Raw genomic sequence first — 19,287 nt, forward strand, 5'->3', positions numbered from 1 at the left:
CTACTCGAAGGCAGAGCGGTTTTATTGATGTCAGTATCAATGTTCGAATCATCATCCATTAACTCTGTTTCGACTAATTTAGCCTCATTGAGCTTTCGTTTGTTCTCCTCAACAAATGTCTCAAGAGCCAATTCGTTTTCTTTTTCTTTTAGGCGGATACCTGTTTCATTTTGTCGCTGGATTTCAAGACGTCGCAATTTTGCTATTTCGAGTTCGCGTTTGCGCTGACTGGAAGTCATCGAAGACGCTCTAGAGTGCAGGGAACTATATCGGGTGGACCGGCTGACAGTTGAAGCAGCTCGCGATGCTTGCGGGTCAGCATCTCCAGTCTCTGGAAACAAAGTTTTCGCCATTTCCAAGTGCTTAATTGACAATTCCAGCATTTCATCTCGAGCGCAAGTAATGCTGATCAACCAAGTCTCAAGATCAGCGAGAGCACTGCTAGGTTCTAGCGTTTTTTGAGCAAGAATGCGAAGTTCGTCGTTTTTCCTTATTGCGTTTTCTATTGCTATTTGGCACTGCTGGATAGACCTTTCAAATTTGACTGTCCCTACCTTTGCTAAGAGTGAAACTTTCAGCTCTGAATAGAGCCTATTAAATTCCTCCTCATATTTCCTACGTCCGTCAAAACACCTAGACAGCTTCTGAGCTTGCTTATCTGTCATGACTTAGCTTTAAATGAAGGAAAAGCGGGCGGTTGTGAACTATCGAAAAAAGGGGATTAAAAAGTCAAGTGTGATGTCACTCTTCACATCTGCTCAGAAAAAAACTGGAGTTGCAACAAAGATCGTCACACTTTACTTTAGAAAGGGGGGTGGGGAAGTTCACCTTTACAATTTAGAGCGAGCGGAAATTATAAAAAAAGGAAAACAGTAATTTAGAATTAAATTACAAATTGAAATACATTGACACTACAAAAAAAATCAAAGGTTCTTTGCTGCAGATTCGACAGCTAGCCGGCGGTTGCGTTCGGCACGACGCTTTTTTTGAGAGGATCACTTTTTTTGTTCTTTATTTTTCTTAAGTTTACCGTATTACTTCGGACTATCGAGAAAGAGTTTAGTTCAAGGTCAGTTTCTTGGTGAAATTGGAAGTAATGACGGAGTAAGCGAGTGTCTTTCTGCTTACGCTTAGAGATTAAGTCTAGACTTCTTAAAGATTAAGACTTCTTAAAATTAAAATGCCCGTTGAGCAAAGCAAATCGTAGATATTAGGAGTTTGGACTCGTTGACAATATACAATTGCAGCAATATTACTTTTGTAATAAAGCAGAATGTTTCGCAGTTCGAATTACGTGAGTGCTGTATCGTTGTTTCTATTGTGCTTGCTGATTGAATTGTTGATCAGGTCGTGCCAGATTATTATATCAATTCTATGGGCTAATTCGAGGTCTAAAAAAGTTTGGGCGCGTTTTGATTGGTACTTGCAGTTCAGACTTAAACCACCAAGGGCATCAGTATTGCGATATACGGTTTTGCTCGGCCATACGTAGCGTTTTATGAGCATGAGAGAGCGAGCTAGCGGCTAATATATACATTTACGACGGCATTCGACAGGATAAAAACAATCTGGAGGGAATCAAGTCAACCGGATTTTGAGAATCTCACACCTGCTCAGAAACAACCGGAGTTGAAAAACTCAAAGGGATTGACTTGATATAGTGCTAAGGGTCTGTACACTGCGTAGTTTTGCAGTGCTTACGTTTGCCGGGTTGTTTTTTTTTCGCAAAAAAAATGACAAAATTTTTTTTTCTTCTTATCGTCTACGTCAGTTTGGTTCCGAAATTAGACGATTTGGGGTCGATTTCGAATTTTCAATTTTTTGCGAAAATTTTCTCAAAAATTTTCACAAAATTTTTTTCTAACGGGTCGGAACGGTGGGTTCGGGTTTGAGTTATCGACTACTAACTATAAACTAGCAAATGAAACCAAAATTTTAACTTTTAGTCAAATTTTTTCGATTTTCGATTTTGGATTTCAGATTTTCTGGGTGGGGTATTCGGATTAGACTATTGGCAAAAGCATGGTAAACATAATGAAATCAATATTTTAGCACACTGAATGGATTTGATGGGTCACAATAAAAAACTTTAAAGGATCGTAAAACAATTATAGCTCTGGTTTATGAAGAAACTAAACTGAAAAGTTACGTCCTACATTAGTTTTTTGTCAACTTCGGCCATCAAAAACGGTTGGGGAGACTCCTGTCTCACTTGCAGGTAGCTGTCTGCATACACCTTCGTGAAATTGCACAATCACCTTTCACTGAGGTACTTCTCACTCACAAAAAACTGAGTCGTCAAGGGTTTCGTCTGGTTTGACGTCGATTGTCGTCGGACCATGTTTCCACCAGTGTTCGGTCTGTGGTGGGTCGGTCGAGTATATCGTCGGTCTGTAGATTGGCTGTATGCATCTCGATTGAGAACACGATTGTTCAATTTATATATATTTTTCAATAATTATCGAAAATCATTAAGAGGAAACAACGGAATAATATCTGTTTCGGAACAAAATTATCAAGTTTTAAACGAAATCGAACTCGAAAGCGACTTTATTGTCACTACTTTTGCCAATAAGTGGGGATTTTCACGCTTGCCAGAAGTTAGAAGTCAATTCTGGCCAAAGTCTAATTAAGTTCATGTCCAGAACAAAATTTGACTTAGGAACATTTTTTATCCGGTTCAAATCAAGTGTATTCCAAGTTTTTTAGTAGTAAAATACTTGGAATGACCGGGATTCAAACCGGCGACCTTTCGGTTTCAGGTCAAGTACGTTACCGCTAGACTAGCTGGTCTTGATATGCTTTCATTTTAGTTTCAATCTTGAACAGGCCTTACTTTTATTCTTTTTTTGACTAACCAATGTTATGTTTCAGTGCGCACTGTACAGCTTGCAGTGTGCTAAACGACATGACTACCACATTCACTGCCGATTCACTGCAGAAAAAAGATCGACGTGACACGAAGCACGAAATCATTGCATTTGTGGAAGAAGACTCTGTGGGCACCACAAAGCACTTCAAATCCGAAGTCTGGAAGACATTTAAACTTGTGAAAGTTGTCGCCTCTGGATTCAATATTCCGAGCGGGCTTTGCGCATTTCCGGTACAGAAGAGATAGAACTATACAAGTCTCTCTCAATTGCAGTTGCAGATTGTGATGTTCTTCAATTTTGGAGAAAGAACCCTGACAAGCTTCCACTGTTGTCCAGAGTTGCGCGAAAGGTGCTTGGAATGCAGGCCAGTTCCGGGCAGTCGGAGAGGCTTTAGTCTGATTGCGGTCTAACGGTATACAAAAGACGGGCAAAACTTTCCCCTACAACCGTTGAGGCAATTGAAATGGTTTCCATGGCTTTTAAAAAAGGTCTTTATAAATAAGTAAAACAATTAATTAAAATTGTTTTGAAACAAATTTGTTTTTTTTACCAAAAAAGCAGCAACGGGCCGATATTTAATAAATTCCCTGTTTATCGGGCCGCCAACGGGCTCGACTTGAATTATATCGGGCCGGGCCGGGCCTCAATTCTGGCGGCCCGTTAACAAGTCTACCTTCTTTGGTCAAATTTTTTATCATCAAATTTCATTGAGAAAAAACTAACGAAACAAGAATGCAAGCTGATAATACTGTAATGCAAGCAGGTAGTAGTTGCGGTAGTATAAAAAAGTTAACTTTCAAAAAGCAGTAACAAAGAGCTAGATGTTTTTTTAAAGAAACCAGAAAACAATTTCAAATGTGAAGAAAACGTCTGAAACTTTAACCATCTAAGCACCAATTGAAGACGAAAAATGGCTATTCTCATAATTTATGGAATGAATACGGAAAACTTTTACTGAAACAGAATCCTAGAATTTACCCTTCGCAGAACGCTGTAAGTACTTAACCAAAAGCTAAGTTGGCATAAGAGTTTAATCTGTAGCCTGACGGTTATCGTCGCGAAAAAGTGAGTTTAGCATTACTTACATAAACTTTTGGTTTGTTAAGTATGGTAACCGCGAACAATCAAACTTGAGCATGAACAATTTAAATGATTTTTACCTTAAGAAACGCAAAAAAATTCGTCACGATTTTCAAAAACTTGGGTCTTTAACGCAGCGATCTAAACCACGACCTGAATAAGTGTTCTCACTTCGCTCACTGATAGCAAACAGCTGTAATTTCAGTGATCTCAAAGAAATTGAATTGTTTAAATCACCGAATTGTCTTGCAAAAACGCTTGAATTTTCGACTTATGTAATTAACTTTAATGGTTTTCAGAAACTTCGATGAAATCAATCCAACTGGTGAACACTGGTTCAATTGATAATTTTTTATATTGTGCTGCTAACTCTCAACATCAAAGTCTATTCTGTCATTTGATCCCTGATATTCGAGAGCGTTATAAGACTTCCACTTAGCAAAACAAATTGTATTGAAAACAGAAATTAAAAAAAAATCGAACTTATTCCCTAGAAAAAAAACGAACCAACTTAGCCAACAGACCGTTGGAAAAAATCAAACATCAATCCACTTTCGAAATTAGAAGTTGATGACGTTTTTCGTGACCTTTAAACTTTCGCTGACCGACAGCGGAGTTTGCCTTCCTTTTAACAAAGGAAATGAACTGAACTTAAAAACAAATCAAAAGTAAAAAAACGTCATTTTAAAGTGAAATTCACATCGATCCTTATCTTAAGACACTATATAAATAAGTACATGAATTTCAATGCTTGATACTTAGAAATTGAGGATCATTAAAATTTAGGCTCTTTTCCAGTCCCCCCCCCCCCCCCCTTTGATTTTTTCTGAAATCCAAAATTTAGTTTCACCGAAAAGAATGACTTGAGTTAGCTTTACATTTCAAACGGTGGTCGTGTAATATGGCACTTCCTCAAGCGATGGCCATTCATAACCAATCACTTGAAATATAGAATTTACAACCTGAAATGCTGCTTGCTTTGAAAAAAGTCTCCGAAAACTTCAATTCACAAAACGAACTATCTAAACTGTAGAGAAAAACAAAAATATCAAATTAATCTCTCGTGTATAAACTCTCCAAGTGATCATGATAAATTTTTTACTAATAGATAATTCGGCTTTTATTACTCTCAACACAAAGTTTTATAATCACGAAACAGAATGTCATTTTCCTTGAAGATTATTTATGATATAACTAATTAACTAACTTACAAGAATTTCTACTAATTCAAGGTTGTCATTATTTCGTTGTCGTTACAACACACATTCGAATCATGGATCTGAGATGTAAAATCCGCGAAGAATAATCTAGAAGATTTTATCATGTTCGCGATTTCAGTATAATTATCAATAATCAAAGAAAAACAATGAAATAGTTCTTAACAATGGCTGTTAAATAAATTACAAATCCGAATCTAATCGGACGCATTTTTAAATTGAAGTGTGCTTACGAAAAGACTTGAACGATACAAAAATAGCATAGATAGAATTTTCCAAAATTTAGCGTGAACTCAGTTGAACTTTTGATTTAGTGGATGTGAACTAGCGTATGAAAGAAGGCAATTATCAAAGAAATGATAGTGTGTGATTTATTTAGGGCGTTGGGGTCCTTACTTCTATGCACGACATGAACATCTTTCACGGTAAGTTTTGATATCAAAGAGTCTTTCAGGCTAAATAATCGATCAAGGAGTCTTTTAGGCTAAATAATCGATGTGGTCGTTGGCGACAAGTTCGTTTGTCGTTGGGAAAACGTTTGGCTCCTCGTCATGCTGTTTCTTTGCAGCGAACTTCTGTTTATCGTGCTGGTAGCCGAAGCGTCCATTGGCACTGTAGTTGCCATAGATCCGGACCTCGGAACCATATTATGGCCCCCATAAATTTGGAAGCGGTTCATTCGCGGATCAACTCCTCTCGATAAACTTCCAAAATTGGAATTTGGTTTCTCCAAGTAGAAGTTATTTGAGATGGATCCGGAGCTTCGATGCAGGTTCCTGTTTGGCAACGTCGAGCAGTTGGCGTTCGCATTAACCTGGCTTTCAGATCCCATAAAAGAGCTGTCGCTTCTCTGCGTCTGGAACACAATACTTGGGTGGTTTAAGGCACCGTTGGACTGCGGGGTTGTCGGGATGATTTCGGGGTTCTTTTTAGACTTGCACTGGACAATCGCTGTTCCGAAGAAAAACTTCTGACCCCCTGAGCTGGAAGGCGTTTCAAACATCACCGTCATCGGTGCCTTGTTTTTGTCTCTGAATGGCTGGTAGCAGAGAGTCTTAGCGCAGTACAATTGCCGACCAAGCATCTGGATATTTCTCAAATTATTCTTTTTCTGGGTATTTTTACTCGGAAGACTCAAGTACCTTGTTTTCAAGTCCGCCTTTTTACTGTCGAACTGGTCAGGCAAAGGGTCAATTTGGGACTTGAAGTGGAAATCAATCTGAACAGTCGGACATGATGACTCCTTTTCGCTATTTTGGGCCAGATTCTGGTTGTCATCTCCAATCAAAACAGTGTAGCATTTTATAAACAGAAGAATCATAGAAGCCGCACAGGCGAAAAAATAAATTATAAAGGATATTACAGCAGGTATCGGAAGTCTCGTTTCTGATTGGACTTGGTAAATAATTCCAGAAGCTAGATCCGTTCTTTTAACGCCATTCACTTCGGCCGGATTGTGAATGCCAAAGTAGTACTGTTTTTTCTTCACGCCAGTGACCGAATTTCGGTTATTTTCATTCACTGGTAGTAGAACTTCAAACCTTCCCGTAATATTCTCAGCTATCAGGATAGTCTTATTTGGTCTCAAATTAACATACATTGCTTTTTTCTCTGCATTAAACTGTGCGTTCATGACATACATACTTTGTCGCTTCGTTAGACTCTCGAGTAGTTTTTGGTTATTATTTAGTTCTACTGTGTCATTGGTGCCTTCCACTAACTGCGCCGTAAATTCGGGCTTATTGTTGGCCAATCTTCTTTGTCGTTTGGCGTAGTGGACAATTTCAGATGAACTTGACGCCGGTGGGATCCTAGTAGCTGTAACTTGACCTGGCGATGGTGTAGTTCTCGGTCTTCGCTTTCGCGGCGGTATCAGATAACCATTGGCATCGTAGAGCATGATAGGCGACAATTCATTCGACTGGTCCTTTTTAACCATTCTGTAGTCATCTGATACGTACAAATCCACAGATCCCTGACTGATCTCGAGTACCACGCGGTGCATTTGACGTCCCGTTTTCACTTCCGGGTCGACGAAGAAAAAAGTGGCTTCACCCACTTTCAGACCAATTGTTTGATCTACAACGTTGTCATAAATAATGTGCGTCGTTGTGAGCATGAACGTATTTGTCCAGCATTTGAGCTCTCTGTAGCATTGCCTTCCATTTGCAGGTTCACCCTTGTACTTGAAAGCAATCTCCACCATAGGTTTTTCGCAAATGGAGCACTATAATAAAATCAATATTAACGCAGAAAACGCAATACAGAAAACGCAATAAGTTACGCGAATCAATTATCCTAATTGGCTGAGTGAGCAGTTTGCACAACCATAATTTTTTCTAAAATTGGAATAATTGAGACTTAAGGATTCAAACCACCTCTAGATGGACCTATAGCATACAACACGTGAGCACAGTGTTAAGACATTCACTTCGCGATTGTCAGATCGTATAACTGATCCCCTGCCATGGCAATGATAGTGTATGAGGACCCACATGCTGATGTCTACTGCAGCCTGACCGACTTCGGCTGCATTAGTGGTACCAAGTGAAAATTCTAGACGCAAAAAAGCGACCTTGAGTCCCTAAAAAGAGCATCGCTCAACAAAGAACTGTGTGGAATGTGGGGAAATAAGAGAAACGGACTACGCTTAGACAGGGTGCCAAAACCTTTCATAGATTTATGAATATTATGACTCAATGACCTTCTCAACTGTACCATGTCGACTTGCTGTCTTGGCTATTTATAGCTTACTAATAGTATACACCAGTTAGCAATGAATTCTCTCAAACAAAGTTATGTTGGAGAATTCGCTCAGTTATGTTGGAGAAACTTGTAGTATAACAGAGGGTTTGCTTGTATAAAAGATCTGATAAAATAAAGTCTATCGAATCACTGAATAGAATTTGATCCTGAAAATGAATTGATCTAAACATTGATCCTGAAAATGAATTGAGAAAGTTTCAACTTTTAAAAATATTGCCAATCGAAGATTGGAAAAGAGTAGTGAACGCAAGTAAACATAAAAAAAAACAGACATTCTTGAAAAAATCAAAACTTTAGAATTTTGAAGAAAAAAAATGATGCCTTTTAAGCTCTTTCAATTTCTAGATTAATTTATGATTGGTGCTTTTTGATAACATGAACCCAACTTGAGAAAACTGGATCAATAGATAGTTTTTTTCTGCTGGGAATTCTTGAAAACAAATCGTTCACGTTTTTCTCGAAACTAGAAATCGTTCACGTTTTTTTTTCACGCCATTTCCACGGTCGTATTTGGAGAGTGCTATTTACGTCACTTTCAGAAGACGAATTTAAATTGCACTCAAAAAGTGCATTATATCCAAGTGCATCAATAATTTAAGACTTTTTCCTGAAAAAAAAACAAAAAAAATCAGCAAGTCCTAAACATAAAAAACGCTAACTTTCTTGAAAAAATTTCGCAAATTTCGAAACACAAACTTTCGAATTAGAAAGAAAAAACCAGATGGCCTTACAGTTCTTTTTATTTGTAGAACAATTTATGATTAGCACTTTTTTTGATATAATTAACTCAGTTTTAGAAAATTGTATCAATAGATAATGTTTTTATTCTGCTGCAAAATCTGAAAATTAAATTCCACTTTCGAAACTAAAAGTCACTCCTGTTTTTCGCGACCTTTACACTTTTGTGTTCGATAGTGGACTTTGCTGAACTTCCTAAGTCAAACCGCAAAAAAAATTGACCGTGGACAAGTTTTAACTTTTCCCCAAAAAAATTCAAACGAAAAATCATCAAGATCTATTTCAGAGTATTCACTACGTGCATGACTCTTAAAAAGCGTTTAATAATATTGGCGAATACAATCTGGCAATAAATTTTGACGCAGTACAGTCTAATATATTGTGTTTCGCCATGGACAGCACTGGAGCTACATCTCTAAGTTTAAAATGATAAATTCGAATTCTGCGAATAGCAGAGGCGCTATAAACTGCTATCAAGCTTGTGTTGGTCCGTTTTCTATAATTTCCTCACATTCCAGAAGTATATTTAGTTCAGCGAAACAGTTTTTATGCCACACAAGGCTGTTTTTTGTCTAATAGAACTTTTACGTGGTACCACTATTGCAGCCGTAATTGGCCAGAATGGGGTAGACCTGAAGCTAGAGGTCAAGTGAGAGTTTTTTCTCTAACACCTTCATAGCCATGGCAGCGGATCGAATCACGATCCCAAAGTAAACATCTTAAACTTTGCAAGGGCCTCGTGATCAAAACATTATGTATGCTTACTTGTAGTGATGCTGCACATGTACTCCTAAGTCTCTCTTCAATACTATTGGACTTGCACTCAGCCGGAGTCTGAGTGTTGCCTTGGCAGTCGCAGTCCAGACCTGTCTCTGGATCGCACAGGTTTCCGATCGCGTGTCCATTACATTGACAGGGAACACACTCATTGGTACCTGGATGCTTGTAGTAGCCTGGCTTACACTTCTCGCACAAGTCTCCTGCCGTGTGGTTTTGGCACATTATGCAGATCAGATTGCTCGTGTTCGATTCGTTCGCTTCTGGACCGTGCATGATCAAGTCGTCGAAAGTACTCTGCGAACAAAAAAGAACCCTGGTCAACAATTGAGCACAAAAAATGTATCTCAATATTCCAAACTTGGCTAAACTAGAGAAAAACAATTTCAACTTCCTTATTTACGTATATAATAATCCACAGAAAAATATTTTGATCAACTTTGCAGGAAGAGGTAATACAAGAGTCAGGGGCGGATTTAGGGGGGAGGGGCGCCCCCCTTCCTTAGGGATTCGACCCCCTGCCGACCAAAAGGGTCCCCCCTTTGTACTATTTTGAGATATCCATTTTTGGCTGACGGACCCTAAAAAGTTCAAAAGGCGCTAATGTATATTAATTCCGAGGGGGGAGCGCGCGCCCAAAAAACGCAATTTTTTGGTCAAAATTTTCCAAAAAGTGCCTAAAAACGCCTTTTTTGGTTTGTTTTTTTTTCAAAATTTTGCCTGCGGCGCAAAAATTTGGCCAAAACAAGGTCTTCATAGTGCATTGGGAGCTCGGAAAATCAGTTTGGAAGACCTCAAAAAAAGATCGACAAAATTTTTTAAATCCGCCTCCTCCCCCCTCGAGAAAATCCGAGATCCGCCCCTGATAATAGTGATGATTTCCTTGTCACAAAATAGAAATTTATAAAGAAGCTTATCGATGATCATCTAATTGCCATTAAATGCGCTCATTCGCAAAAAATCCATCGATAGACTACATACACGACCAGGGGCGGATCTAGGATTTTCTCGAGGGGGGGGGGGGGGGGGCGGATTTTCAAAAAATTTTCCAAAATTTTGACCTTTTTTTTAGGTCGACCAAATTGATTTTTCGAGCTCTCATAAAGCACTGTTTTGCCCCTATTTTGGCAAAATTTTCTGCACCGCAGGCAAATTTTTTAAAAAACAGTCAAAAAAGCCGTTTTTGGGCACTTTTTGAAAAATTTTGCGTTTTTTTTGGCGCGCGCACCCCCTCAAAGTTAGTATATATTGCCCCCCCCCTAAATCCGCCCCTGTACACGACAATACGTTAACTATCATGTAATCTGTATAACAATATTTTATAAAATTTTCAATATTCGATATCTCTTGTATTAATTCTGGAGATAAAATTTGTCTGCAGCCTTCAACATACCATTAAGTCCTCGTTGTTTGTCAAATGACTGAACTTCTTTTCATACATCGCTCTGTTGATACAATAGTCCGATTTGCCATTGCATAAGGAGGAACACTTTTTACAAGCATTCGATGAAGGCGAAGTCGCATTTCCGTAGTATTTCCTCACACATTTCTCACAATTTGTTCCTCCAGTGTTGTGCTGACAATTCAGACATGGTTTGTAGAGATCATTTGAACATACACTGTGACCATGACATGCACAGCTTGTTTCGCACTGGGCTCCTTTATAGCCCAAGTCGCACTTGCACTCATTCGGCTCAACGCACTTTCCATTTTTGGAACAGGGAGGTTTGCACTGAGGCTCACATTTTCCTGTTTTATCGTTGATCAGGTAATCGTCTTTGCACACACATTCGAAGCCCTAAAAATATTCCCGTTTTAAAGTCAATGCCAATTGTTGGCAATATCGATGACCTTGAGCTCTCTTACCGGTCTAACACTGAGTTTGACTTTTTACATAAAATTCTTTAAAATTTGATTTCCGCTGTCAAAATGAGCATTTATTGGTTAACCGTCGCCAACAATGTTAAAAAAATGGCAAAAAACTCAAAGAAACCGAAAGAAATATTGCTTTCTTCTGAACAGTTTCTAGCAAAGAGGCGAAGCGGAGCTTCGCACCACTTGCGATAGCACATAAAAATAGCATTCAAGCTAGCAGACAGGAATGGAAAGAAAGGAGAGCCAAAAAGAACAAAAAAAATGAAACGTAAAAACAGGTAGTCCAAAAACAATAAAACATACCGAGCGGCAACAGCCCATAAATTCCCGGCGAACCGAAAACAAAACTTTTGTCATGAAAAAGTTTGAACTACAAATTTATATCTAAGATTTTTAGCATTATTTGCGATCCGGAGGAGAGCAGAAAAACTGTTCAATTGAAACGACCCAAAATTAGGCCACTAAGCCGATAAAATATAACCCGAAATTATTTGGGCAAACGAAGTTTTTAAGCGGAAAAAAAGGAAAGTTTATAAAGTCAGTCTAGTAAAATTACAAATTGTTGGAGTAAATCAAAACATAGTCAACAGACAGTTGAAACGGAGTCAATGAACGCAAGTAAACAGGAAAAAAATGACTTGATTTTTGAAAAAATCTGGACTTTCCAATTTCAAAGAAAAATAGATTCACTTAAAGCTCTTTGAACTTCTAGACAATTTATGGTTGGATCTTTTTTTGATAAAATTAACCCAATTTGAGCAATCTGGATCAATAACTTAAACTTTCATTTTTCTGGGGAAACACCTTTGAAACTAAAAGTCGATCACATTTTTTCGTGAGCTTTACAGTTTTCAAGAAATCAAAAGTCACAAAATCAAAAGACCTTCAAAAAAATTAAAAGTCAAACCTCGAAAAAATAAATTGGAGCCTGAACAAATTTGAAGACTTTTCCTGAAAAAAAAAAAAACAGAAAATCATCGCGATCTATATAAGAGTCTGAACTACTTTCACCGACTCTTAAACAATAAAAGCAGTTACAATGAAAACTGCGTACAGCAAAAACAACAATTCTAAGATGTGGGTGTCAAGCTTTTATTAGTTAGTTTTTTTTAATATTTATTTCAAGACAAAAACGCAAATTAAAACCTTTCTTTTTATCATGGAAGGGGCAGGGTTCTGATAATTTTAAATTGAACCGTTTCGTAGATGTTCAGAATTCTGAGACACGTTTTATGAGCAGTTCAATTTTAAAATTATCAGCACCCTGCTGCAGGGGCGGATCTAGGATTTTCTCAAAAAAAAAGTCGAACATTTTGACGACTTTTTTAAAATTAGGTCGACCAAAACGCTTTTCTGAGCTCTCATAAATCACTGAAAAGACCCTATTTTGACAAAACTTTCTGCGCCGCCATATTTTTAGGGTCCCCACCAAAAAAAAAAAAATATATATATATATATATATCAAAATAATACAAAAGGGGGACCCTTTGGGTCGGCAGGGGGTCGAATTACTGAGGGGGCGGGGGGTATTATTGTCTTGAAACAACTGAAAAAACTAACTAATAAAATCACACAACTCTTGTCGACAAGACAACTTGCGGAACTATTGAGCTTCTGAACTACTTTTGTAAAAGCAATTCTCACCTCTTCCTTGTCCTCGCATCTCTCAGTCTTACTGTCACAGTCATGGTGGTGGTTCTTGCACTCATTCTCAGGTGGACAGTCGGTGTGCGACCAGGCGTGGCCCCTGAGAGCGAACAGTTCGTAGTGGTCCAAAGTCTGCTCCTCCGCCGGACGACTCAACAGGTGGCTAATCACACTGTCCGATGTACAGCGCTGTTGTCTGGGTCCATTTATTCCACCTTAAACACAACATCATTCCACCTTTCTTAACTTTTCTGTTCGTTTTAACAGTAAGAAAAACAAATTAAAAGCAATAGATTACAAGAATTTGCCGCAGTAGAAAGTAAAATTATTTTCAAATGAAGATCTTTGCCTCAGCCAAAGTCATTAGGGGATATAAACATACTTCACAAGTTAGTAAAGCTCTTTGCATTTCAAATACTTTTCATGATAGCACTTTTTCGTCAAATTATCCCCATTAGAGAAAACTGGATCGTTAGGATTTTTTTTTATTTTGCTGGGAATGCATAAAAATTAAGTCCATGTATGAAACAAGAGTTCATTCACCTTTTTCGTGACATTTGCACTTTTGCTGATCGATAGTGGAGTTTGCCTTCATTTAACAAAGGAAATGAAGTAACAACCTTAGAAAAAAATTACCAAGTGAAAGTTCTAGACGACAAAAAAACGAACTTCTGTCGCACAAAAGACCTTCGCTCAACAAAATAACTCAGTCTGGAATGCGGAGTTAAGAGAAACAGACTATTTACAGATCATCTGCGAATCGCAGAAATAACGAAAATTAAAATTTGAGCAAGAAGAAATTTTTTAGATTTTTTCCTGAAAAAAAAACGAACTAAAACTCCCTGAAGACCTAAATAAATGAAAGTCATGCTGTTCTTATACACTTAATGAGTTCTGAAAATACAACTATACAAACTTTCCAGAACACTGTAATATTAGCAAATGAAAACGATCAAATGTAACAAAAAATAACTAGCGCATGACTCGTGCCAACGGTGCTTTGAACTGATTGTTGAATAAGAAAGGAGCTTATTAAAATATATTAAAAAAAAACAACAATGCAACCGTTAAATTTAACTGTACCCAACCATCAGGGTTTTCTATTTCTCGGAAACCAAAAGAAATTGCGCAGTCATTATTGGAGGACATATCTGTAGCTCTTGGGAATAACATCAGTTATAATAATTGTACGTTAGCAGACAAATTTGGAGGCTACTCCTGCAAACTTTGGGAGTACTTTAAAATCACCCCCATTAAAGTGTTGAGAACTTCATTTTTCAATCTAGGTTTTCGTTTAATTTCAAAAAAAAACCAAATCTTGAAACAAAAAGGATTTGACCAGTCATATTTGGAGGCCAGTTTTGCAATTCCAGAAGGTACTCTGACAGCAGCGCATTACAGAGTTGAAGCTTTCAAGTTATTTTAAAATAAAATGAAAAAAAAACCATAGAAAACGATCTCGAAACCAAAAGGGTTTAAGTCATCATTATTGGAGGTCGAATTTGCAACCCCATAGCTGCCCTCCAAAAGATTGAAACTTTCAGATTCTGTTTTTCAAATAAGCTTTTTGAAAAAACAATGAAAAAAATTCATAAACGACATTCGGAAAGCAAAAGGTATTGAACAGTCAAATTTGGAGGCCAGATTTTCAATTTTATAGCTTACCCTGACAGCGCCCCACCAAAGATTGAAACCTTCGAGCATTTTCTCAGTTTTTTGAATAAATGAAAGAACCATAAAAAACCCCACATTTCGGGAACCAGAAGGATTTGAACAATCATATTTGGAGGCCAGATTAGCAAATCTTGAGTGCAACTTGAAATCGGCCCACCATAGGGTGAAGAATTTCAAGTTCTGTTAATTTTTTTCAAATCCAAATTTTTGAAAAAAAAAATTGAAAAAGTTATAAAAAAACGCCATATCTCGAAAACCAAAAGGATTTGGGCAGTCATAATTGGGAATAAAGATAGGCAAAATAAGTAATCTGATTTTTACTTATTAACACTTAGAGAACGGGTAATTCTAACCTTCCCAGCAAGCGCCCATTCCATACTCTTGGCGACCACTTTGCAATGAGCACCATCCACAGTGAGTCATCTTTTTACACGAAGAGCATTTTCTCTGATCTTCGCAGAGTTTTGGGCAGCCCTCGGTTGAATGTCGCACCACACGACCGCACTCTCCCGCTGCACATTGAATCGCAGCAAACGTCGGGCTGATACACTCGTTTAGCCCTTGAGCCCAGTAGCATTCTTTCCGCCCGCCGTCCGCGCCTCCCGAGTTCAAACACGACGAGCAATTCTCGTACGAATGGCATGGAGCCGGGCAAGTTTGTTCTATATTCACCGCTAATTTTTGAATAATAAGAGGGTAACAACCCCAGTCAAAATTTGAGTGTGGATCCATCTTAATCACCGAACTCTGTATTTGGTTCTGAAACATTCGGCTCCAGAAACATGCCGAAGACACGGTGCACTTGCCACAGTCCGACGCCAGGCACATGTTCCACTTCGAGCAAGACCGCGGCTCATAAATTACATTGTGATCGGCAGAAGGATTCTTAGCATCACAAGCTTCGCCTTTTCGTTTACATGAATTTTGAGTATCGCACCATTGACATTGTTCGCGCGAGCTTATGTGGCCTTGATCCTCTAGAAAATCGGAGACACATTGTTCACATGTTCTGTGTTGGGAACACGAGGCCCTGAATTTCCGCGGCAACGATGGGAAGTAATTTCTTGCATCCGCATCGACCCAGCATTCGTCGTTATTGGCTCCATAACGTGAACGGGAAACACAAATAAGTGAGCCCTTTCGCGTGTAAGTCGTACTGTTCAAACAACAGGAGCCGAAGCCTCCGCATTCATCAGGCGAGGGTTTTATGGCTTCACAATAAGTACATCCTGGAAGTCTCTCGCAATCTGCTTTGTTGGTTCCATGTTGTAAATTACAGATGTCGTCCGGCATTGAAAGCTTGTGCATTGATTGGAAAGTGACACCATTGAAGCCTCCGTATATGTAAATATCAGATCCAATCGCCACCGCTGAGTGTCCGATCACAGGTTCGAACCTGAGTTTCCCGAACACGGAGTTTGAGAATGAATGGCGCTCCAGTAACCATGTGTTGCACTTAATCACGTAAATCATAACTTCATTCGTGAAATCTTTTTGATCCGTTCGCCCTCCGAGAACAACCATGTAGTCAGATACTATTACTGCTTGATGGAACACAATAGCTGGTAATCTGTAGAACAAATTATCTTTGGGGTACACGACACTCCATTTTGCCGGTTCTTTACTGCTGTCAGACCCGTCGTTGAACTCACTGTATGTCAATGCATAGAGCTCATTCGACATCACAACCGAATTCCTCCAGTAAACAAAACCACCGTATACGTAAAACGTTTTGAACGGTTCGTAGTAGACAGTCGTATGTCCGAAAATTCCTATGGGTGTCGATCCCGCAGTCGGAACTGCCGACCACGCTTTTTTCTCAATGTCGTACTGCAACGTATAATTGTTGAAACCATGTTCCGGACTGTAGCCTCCAATAATGACAAGCAACTCAACTTTCTTCGACGGGTTACTCTGGTTATGAATTTTAACATAATTCATCGTATGTTGAGCAACAGTAGGAATCCAGCTATGACCTGGCTCGGAGTATGCCGGGTAATCGTCTTTGGACACAGGTGACATCTTCAGTTTGTCATTTTGCGCTTTGGCATCAGGTATGAAATGCCAGAATGTTCTAGAACCTTTATGGTCCATTTGTTGGAGACCCCCAAAAACATAGACAGTATCGCTATCTGTGATCGCACTTGTATGATAGTATCCTCTGTATGGAATAATCAAGAATTCTGTTCTTACAGTCGTTAATTTATTCTCGTCGATCGAATATTTAATCATATCAACCGGACTATTGGCGAAATTTCTGCCTCCAATAATGTAAAGATACTTCTGACTTTTATCGACTACTATTGTATGTCCGTGTCTACCGTACTTCGCTTCTCGTCCAAACGCTCCTGGGAGTAAAATTGTAAACTGAGGTTTACTTTGATGCGTTATTTTCTGAGAGCAATCTCGACCAGTGAAGTCTTTCTTACAGCTGCAGAAATACTTGTCGTCATCTCCCACAACACAAGCGCCTTGCTTTCTTTCAATTGAACAGTTGTTTGGACAACTTGGCAGGTCACAATTCCATCCCGTCATATTAGACGGACATTCACATGCGTCGTCACCACCTCGGTTGATCCAATTTCCGACACATGGCTTATCGTGTTTTGTAATCTTGGCCGTGAAAAACTGATTGCCATCTGTTACATTGGCCTTGAAAATTACAGTGATCGTAGTTTCGGACTCTATTACTCGTGTATGACCGGACAAGGGCGAGGACTTGCCACAAAACGCTCCCAACAGTTTATCTCGTTGATTGCTGTCGCTGTTCATAGAACTGTCGCCCGTTCCTCCATCCCCGGAAAGAAATGAAGGCGTGTTTTCATAAACATACACGAAGTTCTGACTGCAATCTACGTTAAGTTCCACAATTTCGAACGTCAGTCTCGTTCCGCTGGAAATCGCAGGTGACTTGTTAGCTCCTTCTCCGTAATTTATCAGCCAGATACACGCTACTTGTTCCGGATTTTCGGCCGACGGACCCTGTTCCGAGCCTATGTATTGGGTTAGTTGTTGGTCTTTTAGCAACGGGAGTTGTGCCATGCTGTCACACACTCGGTAACATCGCTTGTCATCCGGAGATCTCGAGTAGAACCTAAAAAAAAATACCGTAAAAATATAAATTAAGGTATAAAATAAACTTACTTAAATTTATCATTCGAAAATTTTCAAGTTTCGGACCGAGTGAACTATCTCCCCCCTTAATCAATTTATTTGGGTGGGAGAAAGTTCATTTGGTTAAAAGTAACTTTTTCAGCCAATCAGATTTGAGCATAGTACATGCAGGTCTTACGTCCTGAGTTTGCCATTTAAGTTTAGGGGGAGATTGTTCATTTGGTCTATTAAGGGGGAGATTGTTCACATGGTCCCAAGTTTCAATTTGGAACCGTGGATTCTGATGTTTGAGCGCGAATTCACTCAATGATAAATAAATTTCAGTATTTCCTTAAAACAAACGACGCAGTCTTGGGATACTGTTTTATTTCACGTTTTGTGTTTAATAAACAAGTCAGCTGAAACCTCTTCGTCTAGCTAATTCTTATGGTTTTTTTCCAGATTTCCGCTGCGGTAGATGATATTCACAAAAAGAGAAGAAAAAAACAGTTTCTTACCCGTCCAATTTACACCTCTCGCAATGGTCGCCTTCCGTGTTGTTCATACACACACATTTGCCCGTATCTTTCTTGCAAATGCCTTCTTTCGGATTGCCATTTCCATTACACTCACAATCTGTACATTCACTTGATGAGTTCCTATAGAAGCCATCCATGCACAAACTGCAGTCTTTTCCAGTGTATCCTTCGTCGCATTTGAGACATTTGCCCTTACTCTTGCAGTGACTGCGCTTGTTGCATCCACAGTCGAACTGACACTGGTTTCCGAAGTACCCTTTGTCACAAATGCAAGTGTGTTCATCAGTCGTGTCGTTTTTGATGCAGTTTCCGTTAGGTCCACAAGGTTTTTCACACCTAGAAAGTATCGAATGCACAAATACGGCAACCAGATATGTTAAGAATAAAAAACAGTATAGAGCAAAGGAAGGGAAACATGAGTTTTTTTCCTAGTTTCAATTCCTCTTTTCATAATTTCATCAATGATACGTAACATCTTGAAAACACTTAATTTTATAAATTGAGATTTAAAAAAATTCCTCAGCTTTATCAATTTTCCGCATGCTAGTTCCAATTTTTTTTTTGCAAAAAAAACATCTTCGAGGCCAGCAAAACTCTTAACACAGAGGTACTAAATAGAAAACGACAAAAAAAAACAGCTCTAAAAATAAGAAAAGATAAAAAAAGCCTTGAAATATAAAACTTTTGATGTGGCCGAATGATCCGACGGCCAGGAGAATTAAAGGCCCCTTTCCTAGCATCTGCGCCACGGGCCCTTGACAATTCCCTTACACTGGCACATTAATTTGCAAATTCGATATACAGCAAAAGTGGCACCAAATTCAAATAGACTCAATTTTGCATGTAATAATTTGGAATATAAAGAACTGAAGGCATCCACGCCAACTTTGCATGTAAAAAATCGGAAAGCATCAAGCCAAATTATGAATAAATTCTGCATTTCAAAAAATTGCGATTAAGTTGGAAAGATTCAGAAATCTAGTATTATTTTTTGAACTGTTCTTTAAA

General features: G+C 38.7%; 1 protein-coding gene across 4 annotated transcripts in view; it reads right to left on the reverse strand.

Moving 5' to 3' along the window:
- Positions 1–4,952: 4,952 nt before the first annotated feature.
- Positions 4,953–19,287, reverse strand: part of LOC134848503 (multiple epidermal growth factor-like domains protein 8) — a 33,551-nt gene continuing 19,216 nt past the window's right edge. For all 4 annotated transcript variants that reach the window (XM_063865981.1, XM_063865979.1, XM_063865978.1 and 1 more), the window contains 6 exons: positions 18,259–18,615; positions 15,001–17,741; positions 12,971–13,188; positions 10,845–11,249; positions 9,440–9,748; positions 4,953–7,397 (listed from right to left, as the gene is read on the reverse strand). In XM_063865981.1, coding sequence (XP_063722051.1) covers positions 5,655–7,397; positions 9,440–9,748; positions 10,845–11,249; positions 12,971–13,188; positions 15,001–17,741; positions 18,259–18,615 — 5,773 coding nt within the window. In that variant the 3' untranslated portion in view covers positions 4,953–5,654. The remainder of the gene's footprint in view (positions 7,398–9,439; positions 9,749–10,844; positions 11,250–12,970; positions 13,189–15,000; positions 17,742–18,258; positions 18,616–19,287) is intronic.

This window comes from Symsagittifera roscoffensis, chromosome 6 (assembly GCF_963678635.1).
Source record: "Symsagittifera roscoffensis chromosome 6, txSymRosc1.1, whole genome shotgun sequence".
NCBI lineage: Eukaryota > Metazoa > Xenacoelomorpha > Acoela > Convolutidae > Symsagittifera > Symsagittifera roscoffensis.